Here is a 19,036-nt window from a genome sequence, read left to right on the forward strand (position 1 = left end):
CAAGTTACCTGTTTTTCGACCAAAACATAAATCAAAAAGGAAACTCCCCAAACTAGACTAGGTCTCTTTATGGATTATTAACAGGGCTAAGGGTAACAGTTTGCCCTAATAACTTCCCTCCTCCTAGAACAGTTTCTTTAGAATGAATTTAAGTGTTCCTTTGTATTGCTCTACAAGTCTGCGGATGATAAACAGAAGTGTGTATGTGTTTTCTTCCTATTTGACGAAAGACCTGTTACATTAACTTTGATTCAAGGAAGGTACCCTTATCAGTCGAGAGTACCTTAGGGAAACCTACTCAGGAAAAGTTTTTAATGATAATTGTTCATTAGCGCTCCCTCTGTGGGGTTCCCCCCCAAGTCAGGGATGGAAGGGGAAGCCCTTCCCCTCCCAACCCTGACCCCCCCCCCCAACCCCCCCTGTGACGTCACAGGGTCTCCCCCCATCGCGCATGGGGGAGGCCCCGAGAGGCTTCAAAGGGAAGGAAATGTATTTCCTTCCCTTTGAAGTCTCTCACAGGGTTTCAAAAGCCGGATTGCTTGCAATCCGGCTTTTGAAACCCCACTAGGCACCAGGGATTTTTTTTTTTTTTCAATGAAACTGTCAAAAGGGAGCGACCCCTTGGGCAAGGGTCGCTCCCAGGGGGGGCATTTTTTTAGGAAGGCCTTTTCTGCCCCCCCTGGGGGCAGATTGGCCCTCTAGGCACCAGGGAGCTTTTTTAAAAAAAAAAAAAAATTGTGATGTTTTCTTTTTTTTTTTAGGTGGGGAGCGATCCCTTAGGCAAGGGTCGCTCCCCTAAGGGGCAATATATATTTAGGCCATTTCTGCCCCCCTTGGGGGCAGATTGGCCTATTTTGATGAGGCCAATCTGCCCCCAAGGGGGGCAGAAACCATTAGACACCAGGGAGTTTTTTTTTTTTTTGCGCAAATTTCACGCAACAGGAGCGACCCCTTGGGCAAGGGTCGCTCCCAGGGGGGGCATTTTTTTGGGAAGGCCTTTTCTGCCCCCCCTGGGGGCAGATTGGTCGGTTTTAGGTCAATTTGCCCCCAAGGGGGCAGAAACCACTAGGCACCGGGGATTTGTTTTTTGGCGCCAATGTCACGCAGGGGGAGCGACCCCGTAGGCAAGGGTCGCTCGTGGGGGGTTGGGGCGGGCAAATTTATTTTTTGGCCATTTCTGCCCCCCCTGGGGGCAGATCAGCCTATTATTAGGCCGATCTGCCCCCAGGGGGGCAGAAAACTGTAGGTGCCAGGGCAAATTTTTTTTTTGTGTTTGTTTGTTTTTTTAGAGATGGGGAGCGACCCATCAGACAAGGGTCGCTCCCCTGGGGGGCGAACTGTATTTAGACCATTTCTGCCCCCCTTGGGGGCAGATTGGTCGATTTTAGGTCAATCTGCCCCCAAGGGGGCAGAAACCACTAGGCACCGGGGATTTGTTTTTTGGCGCCAATGTCACGCAGGGGGAGCGACCCCGTAGGCAAGGGTCGCTCCAGGTGGGGGGCGTGGGGGTTGGGGATGCAAATTTATTTTAGGCCATTTCTGCCCCCCCCTAGGGGCAGATCGGCCTATTATTAGGCCGATATCTGCCCCCAGGGGGGGCAGAAACCTCTAGGCGCCAGGGCAATTTTTTTTTGTGTTTTTTTTGTATGTTTGTTTTTTTAGAGATGGGGAGCGACCCATCAGGCAAGGGTCGCTCCCCTGGGGGGCAAACTGTATTTAGAGCATTTCTGCCCCCCTTGGGGGCAGATTGGTCGATTTTAGGTCAATCTGCCCCCAAGGGGGCAGAAACCACTAGGCACCGGGGATTTGTTTTTTGGCGCCAATGTCACGCAGGGGGAGCGACCCCGTAGGCAAGGGTCGCTCCTGGGCAGGGGGGGTTTGGGGGGGCAAATTTATTTTAGGGCATTCCCCCCCCCCCGGGGCCGGCTGAGCTAGAGGCCAAAATCCACAGGTAGGCACTTTGCAAAAAACACCTCTGTTTTCTGTGAAAAAATATGTTGTGTCCACGTTGTGTTGTGGGCCATTTCCTTTCGTGGGCGCTAGGCCTACCCACACAAGTGAGGTACCATTTTTATGGAGAGACTTAGGGGAACGCTGGGTGGAAGGAAATTTGTGGCTCCTCTCAGATTCCAGAACTTTCTGTCACCGAAATGAGAGGAAAAAGTGTTTTTTGGCCAAATTTTGATGTTTGCAAAGGATTCTGGGTAACAGAACCTGGTCCGAGCCACACAAGTCACCCCATCTTGGATTCCCCTAGGTCTCTAGTTTTCAGAAATGCACAGGTTTGGTAGGTTTCCCTAGGTGGCGGCTGAGCTACAGGCCAAAATCTACAGGTAGGCACTTTGCAAAAAACACCTCTGTTTTCCTTCAAAAATTTGGCTGTGTCCACGTTGCGCTTCGGGGCGTTTCCTGTCTCGGGCGCTAGGCCTACCCACACAAGTGAGGTATCATTTTTATCGGGAGACGTGGGGGAACGCTGGGTGGAAGGAAATTTGTGGCTCCTCTCAGATTCCAGAACTTTCTGCCACAGAAATGTGAGGAACATGTGTTTTTTTAGCCAAATTTTGAGGTTTGCAAAGGATTCTGGGTAACAGAACCTGGTCAGAGCCACACATGTCACCCCATCTTGGATTCCCCTAAGTCTCTAGTTTTCAGAAATGCACAGGTTTGGTAGGTTTCCTTAGGTGGCGGCTGAGCTACAGGCCAAAATCTACAGGTAGGCACTTTGCAAAAAACACCTCTGTTTTCCTTCAAAAATTTGGCTGTGTCCACGTTGCGCTTTGGGGCGTTTCCTGTCGCGGGCGCTAGGCCTACCCACACAAGTGAGGTATCATTTTTATCGGGAGACGTGGGGGAACGCTGGGTGGAAGGAAATTTGTGGCTCCTCTCAGATTCCAGAACTTTCTGCCACAGAAATGTGAGGAACATGTGTTTTTTTTAGCCAAATTTTGAGGTTTGCAAAGGATTCTGGGTAACAGAACCTGGTCCGAGCCACACATGTCACCCCATCTTGGATTCCCCTAAGTCTCTAGTTTTCAGAAATGCACAGGTTTGGTAGGTTTCCCTAGGTGGCGGCTGAGCTACAGGCCAAAACCTACAGGTAGGCACTTTGCAAAAAACACCTCTGTTTTCCTTCAAAAATTTGGCTGTGTCCACGTTGCGCTTTGGGGCGTTTCCTGTCGCGGGCGCTAGGCCTACCCACACAAGTGAGGTATCATTTTTATCGGGAGACGTGGGGGAACGCTGGGTGGAAGGACATTTGTGGCTCCTCTCAGATTTCAGAACTTTCTGCCACATAAATGTGAGGAACATATGTTTTTTTTAGCCAAATTTTGAGGTTTGCAAAGGATTCTGGGTAACAGAACCTGGTCCGAGCCACACAAGTCACCCCATCTTGGATTCCCCTAGGTCTCTAGTTTTCAGAAATGCACAGGTTTGGTAGGTTTCCCTAGGTGGCGGCTGAGCTACAGGCCAAAATCTACAGGTAGGCACTTTGCAAAAAACACCTCTGTTTTCCTTCAAAAATTTGGCTGTGTCCACGTTGCGCTTTGGGGCGTCTCCTGTCGCGGGCGCTAGGCCTACCCACACAAGTGAGGTATCATTTTTATCGGGAGACGTGGGGGAACGCTGGGTGGAAGGAAATTTGTGGCTCCTCTCAGATTCCAGAACTTTCTGCCACAGAAATGTGAGGAACATGTGTTTTTTTAGCCAAATTTTGAGGTTTGCAAAGGATTCTGGGTAACAGAACCTGGTCCGAGCCACACATGTCACCCCAACTTGGATTCCCCTAGGTCTCTAGTTTTCAGAAATGCACAGGTTTGGTAGGTTTCCCTAGGTGGCGGCTGAGCTACAGGCCAAAATCTACAGGTAGGCACTTTGCAAAAAACACCTCTGTTTTCCTTCAAAAATTTGGATGTGTCCACGTTGCGCTTTGGGGCGTTTCCTGTCGCGGGCGCTAGGACTACCCACACAAGTGAGGTATCATTTTTATCGGGAGACGTGGGGGAACGCTGGGTGGAAGGAAATTTGTGGCTCCTCTCAGATTCCAGAACTTTCTGCCACAGAAATGTGAGGAACATGTGTTTTTTTTAGCCACATTTTGAGGTTTGCAAAGGATTCTGGGTAACAGAACCTGGTCCGAGCCACACAAGTCACCCCATCTTGGATTCCCCTAGGTCTCTAGTTTTCAGAAATGCACAGGTTTGGTAGGTTTCCCTAGGTGGCGGCTGAGCTAGAGGCCAAAATCTACAGGTAGTCACTTTGCTAAAAACAGCTCTGTTTTCTGTGATGTGTCCACATTGTGTTTTGGGGCATATCCTGTCGCGGGCGCTAAGCCTACCCACACAAGTGAGGTATCATTTTTATCGGGAGACTTGGGGGAACATAGAATAGCAAAACAAGTGTTATTGCCCCTTGTCTTTCTTTACATTTTTCCCTTCCAAATGTAAGACAGTGTGTAAAATAGACATCTATTTGAGAAATGCCCTGTAATTCACATGCTAGTATGGGCACCCCGGAATTCAGAGATGTGCAAATAACCACTGCTTCTCAACACCTTATCTTGTGCCCATTTTGGAAATACAAAGGTTTTCTTGATAGCTATTTTTTACTCTTTATATTTCAGCAAATGAATTGCTGTATACCCGGCATAGAATGAAAACCCACTGCAGGATGCAGGTCATTTATTGGCTCTGGGTACCTAGAGTTCTTGATGAACCTACAAGCCCTATACATCCCCGCAACCAGAAGAGTCCAGCAGACGTAACGGTATATTGCTTTCGAAAAACTGACATTGCAGGAAAAAGTTACAGAGTAAAACTTAGAGACAAATTGATGTTTTTTTCACCTCAATTTCAATATTTTTATTTTTCAGTTGTTCTTTTCTGTAGGAAACCCTTGTAGGATCTACACAAATTACCCCTTGCTGAATTCAGAATTTTGTCTACTTTTCAGAAATGTTGCGGTTTCTGGGATCCAGCGTTGGTTTCATGCCCATTTCTGTCACTGACTGGAAGGAGGCTGAAAGCACAAAAAATCGCAATAATGGGGTATGTCCCAGTAAAATGCCAAAATTGTGTTGAAAAATTGGGTTTTCTGATTCAAGTCTGCCTGTTCCTGAAAGCTGGGAAGCTGGTGATTTTATCACCGCAAACCCTTTGTTGATGCCCTTTTCAGGGAAAAAACCACAAGCCTTCTTCTGCAGCCCATTTTTCCCATTTTTTTTGAAAAAAACTAAATTTTCACTGTTTTTTGGCTAATTTCTTGGCCTCCTTCTGGGGAACCCACAAAGTCTGGGTACCTCTAGAATCCTTAGGATGTTGGAAAAAAAGGACGCAAATTTGGCGTGGGTATCTTATGTGAACAAAAAGTTATGAGGGCCTAAGCGCGAACTGCTCCAAATAGCCAAAAAAAGGCTCGGCACAGGAGGGGGAAAAGGCCTGGCAGCGAAGGGGTTAAAGAACATTTGAAGATATTACTCCGGGTCTTCAGGCTGTGGAAGCAGGATGGAGTGACGGCATTGACTTATGCGGTCATGTCCAGTTTGCTGTTGATGATAATTTTGAGGTTCCTGGCATGGGTACTGGGAGTGGCCAGACATTTTTTGGAGTCCATGATGAGGTGTTCTTGCCAAAGATCACTGCTTCTGTTTTGTTGGTGTTGAGGGTGAGACAGTTGGCTTTCTTTCAGTTAGCAACTTCGATCATGCAGTGGCGACCTTCTTCCTTGTGCTGGAGGGTCGCATCTGAGAGGGAGAGAGCATGAGTTCTGACTCATCGGCGTCCAAGAGGATGTTAATGTGTGTGCGGATGGCGTTGGCCAGACGGATCATGTATGCATTGAAAAGGGTGTGTCTATTCTGAGCAATAACCTTAAGAGGCGCTCTGCATATGAGTTTGTTGGCCTCTGAGGAGTAAGGTGCCAGGCTGACAGCTTGTATTTTATCCAATAAGAAGAAGATTCAGTGGAGAGCAGGTACTTTGGTGCTAATCTCATGCAGGTGCTGGATAAGGCGGGGTGTGAGACCATATCAAATACTGCAGGGAAGTCCAGGAGAATGAGGTCTAATGTCTCTCCTTTGTCACGGGTCATGTGGATGTCTTCTGTGGTGGCGATGAGTGCTATTTCTGTACTGTGGTTGGGCCTGAATTCCTGCTGCCTAGTGATGATAGCTGATGGTTGCTGAGGTGGTTTTTGAAGCGTGTGTTGATTAGTTTCACTAATACTTTTGTTGGGCATGGTAGGAGGGAAATGGGTCTTTATTTGGAAAGTGAGGCTGGGTCAGCGGATGGTTTCTAGAGTGGGGCATGTTGGCAGCATAGTGCCAGGTGTCCAGGAATGTGGGTGTGTGAGGAAATTGGATGGATTATATGGTGTGGTTGTTTGACCTCACCGTGTTATACACATAGCAACCTCTATTGGAGCAGTATCGAGCTTCACCCTGGGTAGCTGTGGCTCTTAGCAGCAAGGCTTACACAAAGAAACAAGTGTAAAATATTTTAAACAGCAGTAAAACAACAGAAGAATAAATACATGAGACACTCAAATCAGACACCAATTTATACAAATAGATTATATTTTTATGTATTTTACACATCACAACAAAAAAGATCCACCAGTGGGTTTCCGAGATAAAGATTTTACAAGATATAATAAATATGCACTTTTTCACTTAACTGCGAACACCATTGGCAAGTTCAATTAATTTTGCGACGAACTCTGGCAGGTTGCCAGTCAGGGCAACCAGCAAGGTCCACACAAACAGTTATATTGAAGGTAGAAGCAATCTTCAGTCCAGTGATTAATTTGTAAATAAAAATGTGCCGGTGCCCAAAGCCCTTCTCTTAAACACACGGCGGCTGCATTTAAATCCTGAATCCATCTCTGGCCTCTTCAATCTGTTTACAGCCACTTCCTGCCCCTTCAGCTCACTCTAGTAACTTTCTACTTTATAACTTTGACACTTTTTCTTTTTACTCTTCCTCCATCTTTCCCATATGTGTCTTTTGCTCGGCATTTTTGTCCCTTTGCTGTGGCTTCCTGTGGAGTGGTCCTGATGGATGGGATACAGGATGCTGTAGATGCAGTGTAGTTGATGGTGGTCTTGCAGCTAGTCCTTGGTCCACATACTTGGTGAGATTGTCATGGCCACAGGGTTGGCGTCCCTCATAGTCCTCTCAGTCCTGGCAGAAGTCCAGTCACCATTGGGTTAGCAGTTGCCCAGTCTCATGGTCCTAGTGGAATTCTTCCTGGGACAATAACTTGGCTTCTGGGCAACCATTCTGCACTACGATGACTCTGGGGATCAGCGAGCTTGGGTGCAACTTTGAGCATTGGGTCCTGGTGTCTGGTGCTGTACAGTGATGAGAAATGGCGTTTTGAAGATTGGGACAATAAACCCTCACCAACAGTCTTCAGTCGTTGTGGCCCTGTGCTGGTAACAGGCGGGAGGATAGCCAGCCGACTCTTGGAATGTCCTTCACCTCGACTTCCAAGACAACTTCTCTGCAAACAGGTGCAGTCCCTCCCGCTGGCGCAGTCCCTCCCACAGTGCAGTCCCTCCCACAGTGCAGTCCCTCCCACAGGCGCAGTCCCCGCTGCCGCAGTCCCTCCCACAGACGCAGTCCCTCCCACAGGCGCAGTCCACGCTGGTGCAGCCTTTCTTTCCCAGGTCTTTGGTGCAGCAGGGCAGTCCTTCGTCCTTCTTGTCCAGTCGAGATCTGAGTTAGGGGTACTAGGGGTGTTCTTTTTTTGCTCTGAAAACTCCCTCAGGGTAGGATGTGGTTGGTGGCCAATGGGCTACCACGTTCCCTCCCTCCTGATGACCACGTCATGTGAAGTGTGGCCTCTGGCTATCCCAGGGTGCTGCTCCAGACTCCCAAGTCACAGCATGGCTGACCCCTCTCTCTGCGTCCAGAGCTCCATAGCCCAACGCAGAAGTGTGGCTACCAAGGGTGATGCACGTCCCTGATAAAACGCTTTGGCAACTGGTTTCCCCTACCCTATCCCTTAGGGCCAGGCTGTCTACCTTGACAGTGGAGCCGCCCCCCTCCTAAGTGTTGTCCATTTGTCCTTCAAAGGCGGTTTTGCCTTTTAAGCTTGCCTTTTGGACCAACACCCTTATGGCTTCCTGCAGGAGGGAAGAAAAGCCTCTCTCCAGTGGAGGTTTCTACCAAAGGCAACAAAGTGGCAACTTAAGTCGCACACTGTGCGCGTATTACATTAATTTCGGCTTGCGAATAAAGTTGGTATTAATGTAACAAATTGTTTGATACCTTGGAGTATTAACTTTGGTTGCATGGTTCAGGGGTTAGCACAGCTGAGGGTTCAGCGTGTATCCCTGTACTTGTCAGTTGAGCAACCAAGTATTTTCCCAGTAAAAATGACAGTTTGGTGTTTTTTCTGTTAGAACATGGCAATACATGTTCTGCCCATGAAATACGCTGCACTCTGCCTTACGGGGTGACTTACACACATTGTAGAGGGAGGTTTGGCCTTGCCAATCCTTTAAACAGCAGAGTTGGGCTAACAGTTTAAAACTGCTCTTTCAATTTGCAGTGGCAGGTGGGGAGACTCCTATTTCCCGTGTCGCACTCAGGGTGGTACAACCAGTGCTACAATCTCTGGGGTGACTCTCTAACTTGCATGCCGTGGGTACCGTATAGTAGGGTCTCAAAAGTAAACTAGCCTATGTGAATTGGATGTAGCAAGTGTAACATACATGCTCTGAGGTCAGGCTGGGCCTCTGTGCACTCTGAAATACCAGCAGCATCAGTCCAAAAACTTGTAAGTCACCATACAAAAAGAGGCATTTCCTTACAGGCGGAGTCAAGGGCGGCATTGAGGATTGTTGAAGGTGTGGTGGGGTAAGAGTCAGGTGAAGCCCCTGAGTGGATGATCTTGATGGTAGCAGCGATTTCGACGGTGGTGACTGGAGACCATGAAGTCGGGTTTCGTTCATTGAACGTGATTAGAAGTTGAGTTGCACCAGTGCTGGAGGGTCTGATTGAGGGGTCGAAGTTCCTGTACATGAATATGACACATAGGACATTCTTGACAATATTATTTTTCCTGTACGAAAATACCTGGTCAATAAAATTGTTCTCAGATGGTTTGGGAGATTTTCTTCAGTCCAAAACGGCCAGCTAACAGGTCAGTGAGCACAGAATAACATCTGCTCCTTGAAGCCTTTGTTGTACTGATGTTTACCTTCCTTTTCTTTTCTATAGAGTAAAGCCTTTTGAACAATAAACGTGAGACCTACCTGAGTTCTGCTCCCTTCGTTATTCCTGGCTCTCTCCCAAGCAGATTGTAGTGTTGAGTCCTTTGGTAGGTTGTGTTAGACTGTCAGCCTTAGGGTGGTCTTCCCCTGAACTTGTTGCCTCATTTGCTGGACCTATTTTTGTTGGCCTTAGGACTCTGCACACTTTACCACTGCTAACCAGTGCTAACGTGCATGTAATCATGCCTTAAAACTTAGTAATATTGGCTTATCCCCCAATTGGCATATTTAGTTTACTTATAAGTCCTTAGTAAAATGTGCTACATGTACCAAGGCCCTGTAAATTAAATGCTGCTAGTGGGCCTGCAGCACTGATTGTGCCACCCACTTACATAGCCATTTAAGCATGTCTCCACTGCGAACTGAGGAGGAGAAGTCTTTGGCGTTTGTCCTAGTAGAGAGGAACTTCTCGATGAATTTCTCAACATGTGTCCTTCAGCTTTTTCAGGTACTCCCACGAAGTGAACTTTATTATGATGGGATCTACCCTTGGCGTCCTCAGTTTTAGTGTGGAGTTATTTGGTAGTCTCTTTGAGGCAGTAGACTTCCGCAGTCAAAACGTTTGATGAAGCCAGAGTATTCTTTCAGGGTGGTTTCTTTTGCAATTACACGGTCCACAATTTTTCCCAATTCTGCCGGGATTAGCGTGACATCCACTGCCGCTGTCTGTTTTAATTTCTGAGGCCATCCTGGAGGCCTGAATGGCTTGTGGCAGTTCCTTAAGGGATGGGCTTTGATTGTTTCCAGTTGCCCCATTAGTCTCTGCCATGTTTTCCTGCATGTTTACCTCCCCGGTGCTCAGAAATAGATATTTCACTAGCCGTGAGATTGGGATTCCCTTAAGCTTTTGTCCCTAACCATGTCTTTGGTCTGGCCGGCCTATGAGGAGCACTGTGAGGGTGTCACTTTATGATGGGAGTAGTTGCAGAGTTTTGTCGGGGGTCCAAATGAGGGGAGGGGGCTGGCTGAGGGGTGAGGAGGGGGTGAGGGTGGCAGAGGGGAAGGGTGAGGGGCCTGGGCTTGCTGATTTAAACAGAGCCCCACATATGCCTGTTTAAAGTTGCGCCATACCCCATGAAGGGTGAGTAGTTGATCTTGTGAGTGAAGCAAGGTTTGTATCTCAGGTTAATCGTGTAAGAGCACAGATTTAGAATCAACACCACTTTTCTGTAAGAGGTAAAGCAAATGGTGCAAGTGTTGTGTGATTTATAAATAAGATGGCATTACAGGCATTGTTGTCTTCTGAGGTCCCCCAGAAGCAGGTCTGGTCTTTCCTGTGGGAGAATAGGGTAAGGAGAGGCAACGTAAGCTCCGTAGTCACAGAAACGCCTCTCAAACCACTGTAGTCAGATTGCACTTAAGACATGAATATTGAATAAGCAGATATTCTAGCATTAATTTGACCATGATCCATTTGAAGCAAAGTAACTTGAGCCTCCAACTTGCTGGACAGATGTACCTGACATCCCTTTCTGCAGAGAAGGCAGCTGCTGTTTTGCTTGGATTTTATTGATTTTTAGGGTCGAGGTCTCAAAGCACTCTGTCCCTGGTGTAATCTCTCTATGGAGTTGTAACCATGCCCATGTCACGCCCATTAGTTTTGTTGGTTCGTCGGCTTAACTTTTAAAATTCGCTTGATTTCATTAGTGAAAGGCATGTATACGTCATGCCCTTTCCAGTGTTTAGCCTTCCTCCAGCCAACTACTGAAAACATACAAGGCTCTGTGTATTCCGTATGGTTTCTGAACTACTTTTTCCTTTTATTTCCTACGCAGAGCGTTCTCGCTGGGCAGTAGTCGAGTGCTTTGCTTGACATCGACTCTGTTACATGGATAATTGCACTTTTACTGGTTACATGGATAATTGCACTTTTACTGGTTACATGGATAATTGCACTTTTACTGGTTACATGGATAATTGCACTTTTACTGGTTATATGGATAATTGCACTTTTGCCGATACGTTTGACTGTGAGCGAACTTCTGTTTCCTTTTGTTAATCTCCTTTGCGCTTACGGCGGCCGTTGGCTTGCATATGTGAAATTTGTTTATTTTCAGTTTGTGGCAAGAAAATTCCAGTTAGGTGTTTACCGTGCTAATAACTTTTAACTGAAGCAAACATGAGGACCCATTGCATTGTAAATGCTTGTTTGGTTGGAGTCAGTCATATCTATAATAATGGACACCTCTTTGCCTGTGTTAGTGCATGTGTAACTGTTTTTTTCTTCAGCTTTCAGAGTTGCCAGAAGCAGCCCTGGCCCAGCTGCAAGTGCCCATTGAGCTGGCACAGAAGACATTGTTGTTCCTAAACCAACACTGCAAGGGCTGCACCCTGAGTGACCTGACCAGCTCCCATGTCTATATTAAATACTTCCTCACCAAAGGAGGTCCTGAGAAAAGTGGGCAGAATGGAATCAGCATCCCTACTGAATACTCTGGAGCTGCTCTGTCCAAAAAATCCAAAAAAGATGCTCTGTCTGTCGATGCCACCCCAGCACCAGGTCCCCCTACCGAGGGAACAGATGTACAGCTTTTTAACGAGCTCCTGAAAGCAGAGGGGATGCAGCTTCCTGAGATGGATGAAAAATCCAAAGGTATGCATTTGGAATCCAAACACCTCAAGAGGGTGATCTGTGCTTGAGATGAATGATGGGGATTTTAGAAGGTACTGTTTTGTCCGCATTGTGCTTGTCCCGCTCTATAATAGCTGTATACTTATGCTTCAAGAGCATGCAATTTCCTCAACGTATGCAGGTTTTGGAAACCTTGAATTACCTTTTCCTTTCACCTTCAGGTGTATGTAAACCTCTGTTTTTCATTTAACCCGTCCATTGATGTTGCTAGGCTCGCACAGTGGTTCAAGTGCCTGTCTAATCCAGTGGGTCCCATCCTTTTGACTTACGTGGACCCCCACTTTATCAGTACTGGAACCTGGGGCTCCCCTCTGAATCATTATTGCAGTACGGGAACCCCCACCCCCAATGAGTTATCACTGAAACCTGGGGACCTAATCTGTTAATATTATTAATTTTTCTAAGCAGTCACGGGCACCCTGAGGAGGCTTCTCGGACCCCCTGGGGTCCCCGGACCACAGGTTGCGAACCACTGGTCTAATCTATCATTCTTTTCCTGTAAATAATTCTAAATCGGACCCTTTGCTGTTGATTCTCAAATGCTGACAGTGTTTAAATCTTAAGCTGTAAATAGATGTATTGACTGGATCTGTGTCATTGACGATGGAATGTGTCTACAAACCATGGTACTAGCCAATTTTACGTTCGCTCGTTTGTGTTTTTTGTCGAACCCTGTAGCTTGAAACTTCCCTTTCATATGATCCACAGTTTGGCTTGAAACCTTGACCCCAGTGCCCTTAGTGTTTTTTAATTCTTTTTCCATACTTTCTCATCTTCTGTCTGCTCAGGTAGCGTATACTGCATCTCTGACACAAAACCATGTGCGTCTTGTGTGTTACCGCGTGAATGAGTTAACCTGCATAACCTCTGTGACTTCTGTTTGTGGTGCGGCCAGTGGATGCTCAGACATTATGCGTGCTGCCGTCAGTGTGCCGTCTCAAGAATTGAACTGGTGTGCCTGCAGAGTAAGAGTACATGGTCATCCCCTGGGATAAGGACCTTTCCCCTCCTGCACGGATATCTGTATTTTTCTTACTCAACAGGGTTCAATTATCCTGAGAAAGGTGAATGCACTGAGTTAGAAAAATAAGTTCTCTCCGTATCCAGCAACCTGTTAAAAACAGATCCAGTGGACCCACAAAAGTGGCGTTAAGCTTCCGGGAGCCGAGGGCCCATGGAGGAACAAGCCTCAGTAGACTGTCTGACTCTATCCGGTGTGCAGGCTGCAAGCTACCTTACCCTGTAGGATGAAGCTAGTTTATCCTTCCAGGCATGATGCTCCAGGCCTCTTCCAATGAGAGGAACCGGGCTCTTTTCAAGGACCAAGTCTTAGTTTACACCAGTTTCTCTAAAGTCTTGCACCGAAGAGTTGAGCATCGATGCACCACTGGGCAGTCTCTCCCGCATTTCGTACCTGACCACGTAGCGCCTTCTGTGCTTCTCACCCCTCGTAGATGGGGATTGAGTGAGGCGAGCTCCCCGTCAGCAGGAGGAGACGTTTATTGCAAGGAGTAGTGAAGGAGACTGAGCACCTGATTTAGGTTTCAGCGCATGGATGACTCCGTCACAACATCACATCATGTTCTGTGGGATTTAAATATCTGTGAAGGGGCAGTTCATCACTGTTGAGACGCAGTAACCCGTCTACGGAAACCTAAATCAGGCCCTGAGTGGCTTTTGGGATATAAATGTCCCAGACAGGCGTGTGCCATCTTTGGGCTGCACTAATTGCAGTATTTTGACAGAGCCACCTTCATGCATCCAGACTGTAGGAGGCGGCCTGGTGTGTGGTGAGTACCTAAGGTACTTACACCTTATAACAGGTCCAGGGATCCCCTCTCAGTGAAGGGTAGGTAGTGTCTAGAAGCCGGGCTCTCTAGAGGCAGCTGTGGATGCAGTACTACTGTAGTCAAACAGTACTCACACACATGAAAGACAACACTCAGTTGTACAAAAATAAAGGTTCTTTATGTTCGATAGCATCTGTCGCTGTAGATACGCATGTTTTGCAATAGCTCGCCATCTGGTGTTGGGCCGGAGTGTTACAAGTTGTTTTTCTTCGAAGAAGTCTTTCGAGTCACGGGACCGAGTGACTCCTCCTTTTGTCTCCATTGCGCATGGGCGTCGACTCCATCTTCGATTGTTTTTTTTCCGCCATCGGGTTCGGACGTGTTCCTGTCGCTCCGAGTTTCGGAACGGAAAGATAGCTAATTTCGGAAGATTTTCGTCGGTATTGTTGCGTTCGGGATCGGCGTAGTTAGATTCAACACCGCGTCGAAGGATCGAAGAGCTCCGGTGCCTTTCGGGGGTAGTTTTTTCGATCCCCCGTCGGGGCCTGGTCGGCCCGACCGCGTGCTGAAGAACGCCGATGGAACGGACCCCGTTCCGTTTCTGCCCCAAATGCCACAATAAATACCCCTATACAGACCAACACTTGGTCTGTAACCTGTGCCTGTCACCTGAGCACAGTGAAGACATCTGCGAGGCCTGTCGTGCGTTCCGGTCCCGAAAAACACTCCGAGACCGTCGAGCCAGAAGACTTCAGATGGCGTCCGCGCCGACAGCCCACCGAGAGTTCGAGGAACAAGAAGAGGAAGGTACCTTCTCGATCCAAGACTCAGACTCCGAAGGATTCGACGATACACAAACCGTGAGTAAGACGTCGAAAACCACTCAGAGGAAGATTTACAAGGCCCAGGGGACGCCACTGCCACCAGGCCATGGCTCCACCCATAAATTCGGTGACCGACCGTCGGCACCGAAAAAGGCCCAAACAGTGCAGAGATCGTCCGACTCCGGTCGAGACACCGGCACGCAGCCTTCTCGGGACCGAGAAAGTGCTGGAGACAAGCATCGACACCGAGATGCCGGTGTAGACACGGCTCGACGCCGAGACAGCGGCCCCGAAGAAGATCGGCGCCGACAGGTTTCGGCCCCGAAAACGGAAAGTCACCTCGGAGCCGAAAAAGGACGCAGACAGGGTTTCGGGCCCGAAACAAACTGCAACCGACCCAGCTTCAGGCTCTTATACAGAAGAGCACTCGCTAACCTCCCAAATGCAAAAGCATAGGTTTGAGGAAGAGCTACTATCAACTGATGTAGACCATACGCAATAGCGTATTTTCATACAGCAGGGGACAGGAAAAATAAGCACCCTTCCCCCTATTAGAAGAAAGAGAAGGTTGGAGTTCCAAACTGAACAGACACCACAACCAAAAGTGGTGAAAAGAGTTACCCCACCACCCTCTCCTCCGCCCGTGATTAACGTCTCACCAGCACAAACTCCATCACACTCCCCAGCTCACACCACCATAAGCCAGGGTGACCAAGATCAAGACGCATGGGACCTATACGACGCCCCAGTGTCAGATAACAGTCCGGAGGCATACCCTACGAAGCCATCTCCACCAGAGGACAGCACCGCGTATTCTCAAGTGGTGGCTAGAGCAGCACAATTTCACAACGTAAGCCTCCACTCAGAACAGGTCGAGGATGATTTTTTATTCAACACACTCTCCTCCACCCACAGCTCATACCAAAGCCTGCCTATGCTCCCTGGTATGCTCCGGCACGCAAAAGAAATCTTTAAGGAGCCGGTCAAAAGTAGGGCAATCACACCAAGGGTGGAAAAAAAGTATAAGGCGCCTCCTACAGACCCGGTTTTCATCACTACACAGCTGCCACCAGACTGTCATTGTAGGAGCAGCTAGGAAAAGGGCCAACTCCCACACATCTGGAGATGCACCACCCCCAGATAAAGAAAGCCGCTAGTTCGATGCAGCTGGTAAGAGAGTTGCAGCACAAGCTGCAAACCAGTGGCGCATCGCGAACTCCCAGGCACTACTTGCGCGCTATGACCGAGCCCATTGGGACGAGATGCAACATCTCATTGAACATCTGCCCAAGGACTTACAAAATAGGGCAAAACAAGTGGTTGAGGAGGGACAGACCATTTCCAACAACCAGATCCGCTCCTCCATGGACGCTGCAGATACAGCTGCACGGACAATTAATACATCTGTAACTATCAGAAGGCATGCATGGCTCCGAACGTCTGGATTTAAACCAGAGATTCAACAAGCAGTTCTCAATATGCCTTTTAATGAAAAAGAACTGTTCGGTCCAGAAGTGGACACAGCGATTGAGAAACTCAAAAAAGATACGGACACTGCCAAAGCCATGGGCGCACTCTACTCCCCGCAGAGCAGAGGGAATTACAGCACATTCCGTAAAACACCCTTTAGAGGGGGGTTTCGGGGTCAGAGCACACAAGCCAGCACCTCACAAGCAACACCGTCCAGTTACCAGGGACAGTATAGAGGAGGTTTTCGGGGACAATATAGAGGAGGGCAATTCCCTAGGAATAGAGGAAGATTTCAGAGCCCCAAAACCCCTACTACTAAACAGTGACTCACATGTCACTCACCCCCTCCACACAACACCAGTGGGGGGAAGAATAAGTCATTATTACAAAGCATGGGAGGAAATCACTACAGACACTTGGGTTCTAGCAATTATCCAACATGGTTATTGCATAGAATTTCTACAATTCCCTCCAAACATACCACCAAAAGCACAAAATTTGACAAAACATCATTCCAATCTCCTGGAGATAGAAGTGCAGGCACTATTGCAAAAGAATGCAATCGAATTAGTGCCAAACACACAAATAAACACAGGAGTTTACTCACTGTACTTTCTGATACCACAGAAGGACAAAACGCTGAGACCAATCCTAGACCTCAGAGTAGTGAACACTTTCATCAAATCAGACCACTTTCACATGGTCACACTACAAGAAGTATTGCCATTGCTAAAACTACACGACTACATGGCAACTTTAGACCTCAAGGATGCTTATTTCCATATACCAATACACCCATCGCACAGGAAATACCTAAGGTTTGTATTCAAGGGAATACATTACCAATTCAAGGTACTGCCTTTCGGATTAACAACCGCACCAAGAGTCTTTACCAAATGTCTAGCGGTAGTCGCTGCACACATAAGAAGGCAGCAAATACATGTGTTCCCATATCTAGACGACTGGGTAATCAAGGCCCATTCGTTAATAGAGTGCTCAAATCACACAAATCATATCATACAAACCCTCTTCAAACTAGGGTTCACCGTCAACTTCACAAAATCCAAAATTCTGCCGCGCAAGGTACAACAATACCTAGGAGCCATAATAGACACATCAAAAGGAGTAGCCACTCCAAGTCCACAAAGAATTCAAAATTTCAACACCATCATACAACGCATGTATCCAACACAAAGGATACAAGCAAAGATGGTACTACAACTCCTAGGCATGATGTCTTCATGCATAGCCATTGTCCCAAACGCAAGACTGCACATGAGGCCCTTACAACAGTGCCTAGCATCACAATGGTCACAAGCACAGGGTCACCTTCTAGATCTGGTGTTAATAGACCGCCAAACTTACCTCTCGCTTCTGTGGTGGAACAACATAAATTTAAACAAAGGGCGGCCTTTCCAAGACCCAGTGCCACAATACGTAATAACAACAGATGCTTCCATGACAGGGTGGGGAGCATACCTCGATCAACACAGCATACAAGGACAATGGAACGTACATCAAACAAAACTGCATATAAATCACCTAGAACTTCTAGCAGTTTTTCAAGCACTAAAAGCTTTCCAACCAATAATAGTTCACAAATACATTCTCGTCAAAACCGACAACATGACAACAATGTATTATCTAAACAAGCAAGGGGGGACGCACTCCACGCAGTTAAGCCTGCTAGCACAAAAGATTTGGCGTTGGGCAATTCACAACCAAATTCGCCTAATAGCACAATTTATACCAGGGATCCAAAATCAACTCGCAGACAATCTCTCTCGAGATCACCAACAGGTCCACGAATGGGAAATTCACCCCCAAATTCTGAACACTTATTTCAAACTCTGGGGAACACCTCAGATAGACTTGTTTGCGACAAAGGAGAACGCAAAATGCCAAAACTTCGCATCCAGATACCCACACAAACAGTCCCAAGGCAATGCCCTATGGATGAACTGGTCAGGGATATTTGCTTACGCTTTTCCTCCTCTCCCTCTCCTTCCTTACCTGGTAAACAAACTCAGTCAAAACAAACTCAAACTCATATTGATAGCACCAACTTGGGCAAGGCAACCCTGGTACACAACGCTGCTAGACCTATCAGTAGTACCCTGCATCAAATTGCCCAACAGGCCAGATCTGTTGACACAGCACAACCAAAAGATCAGACACCCAGATCCAGCATCGCTGAATCTAGCAATCTGGCTCCTGAAATCCTAGAATTCGGGCACTTACAACTTACCCAAGAATGTATGGAAGTCATAAAACAAGCCAGAAGGCCATCCACCAGGCACTGCTATGCAAGTAAATGGAAGAGGTTTGTTTGCTACTGCCATATTAATCAAATACAACCATTACACACAACTCCAGAACATGTAGTGGGTTAATTGCTTCACTTACAAAAATCTAACCTGGCTTTCTCTTCCATTAAAATACACCTTGCAGCAATATCTGCATACCTGCAGACTACCTATTCAACTTCCCTATATAAGATACCAGTCATTAAAGCATTCATGGAGGGCCTTAGGAGAATTATACCACCAAGAACACCACCTGTTCCTTCATGGAACCTAAATGTTGTCCTAACTAGACTTATGGGTCCTCCTTTTGAACCCATGCACTCCTGCGAAATACAGTTCCTAACCTGGAAGGTGGCATTTCTCATCGCCATTACTTCCCTAAGAAGAGTAAGCGAGATTCAGGCGTTTACAATACAGGAACCTTTTATACAACTACACAAGAATAAGGTCGTCTTAAGGACCAATCCTAAATTTTTGCCAAAGGTTATTTCACCGTTCCATCTAAATCAAACAGTGGAACTTCCAGTGTTCTTTCCACAGCCAGATACCGTAGCTGAAAGGGCACTACATACATTAGATGTCAAAAGAGCATTGATGTATTACATTGACAGAACAAAGAACATCAGAAAGACTAAACAACTATTTATTGCATTTCAAAAACCTCATGCAGGAAACCCAATATCAAAACAAGGTATAGCCAGATGGATAGTTAAATGCATCCAAATCTGCTACCT

At 47.2% G+C, this 19,036-nt stretch overlaps 1 protein-coding gene across 2 annotated transcripts in view; it reads left to right on the top strand.

The window, feature by feature from the left end:
* The window catches only part of LOC138296904 (cullin-9-like), a 360,394-nt gene that overhangs the window by 103,104 nt on the left and 238,254 nt on the right, over nt 1-19,036 (top strand). For both annotated transcript variants that reach the window (XM_069236417.1, XM_069236416.1), the window contains exon 9: nt 11,510-11,873. In XM_069236417.1, the coding sequence (XP_069092518.1) occupies nt 11,510-11,873 (364 nt within the window). The remainder of the gene's footprint in view (nt 1-11,509; nt 11,874-19,036) is intronic.

Source organism: Pleurodeles waltl, chromosome 5 (genome assembly GCF_031143425.1).
Source record: "Pleurodeles waltl isolate 20211129_DDA chromosome 5, aPleWal1.hap1.20221129, whole genome shotgun sequence".
In the NCBI taxonomy this organism is placed as follows: domain Eukaryota; kingdom Metazoa; phylum Chordata; class Amphibia; order Caudata; family Salamandridae; genus Pleurodeles; species Pleurodeles waltl.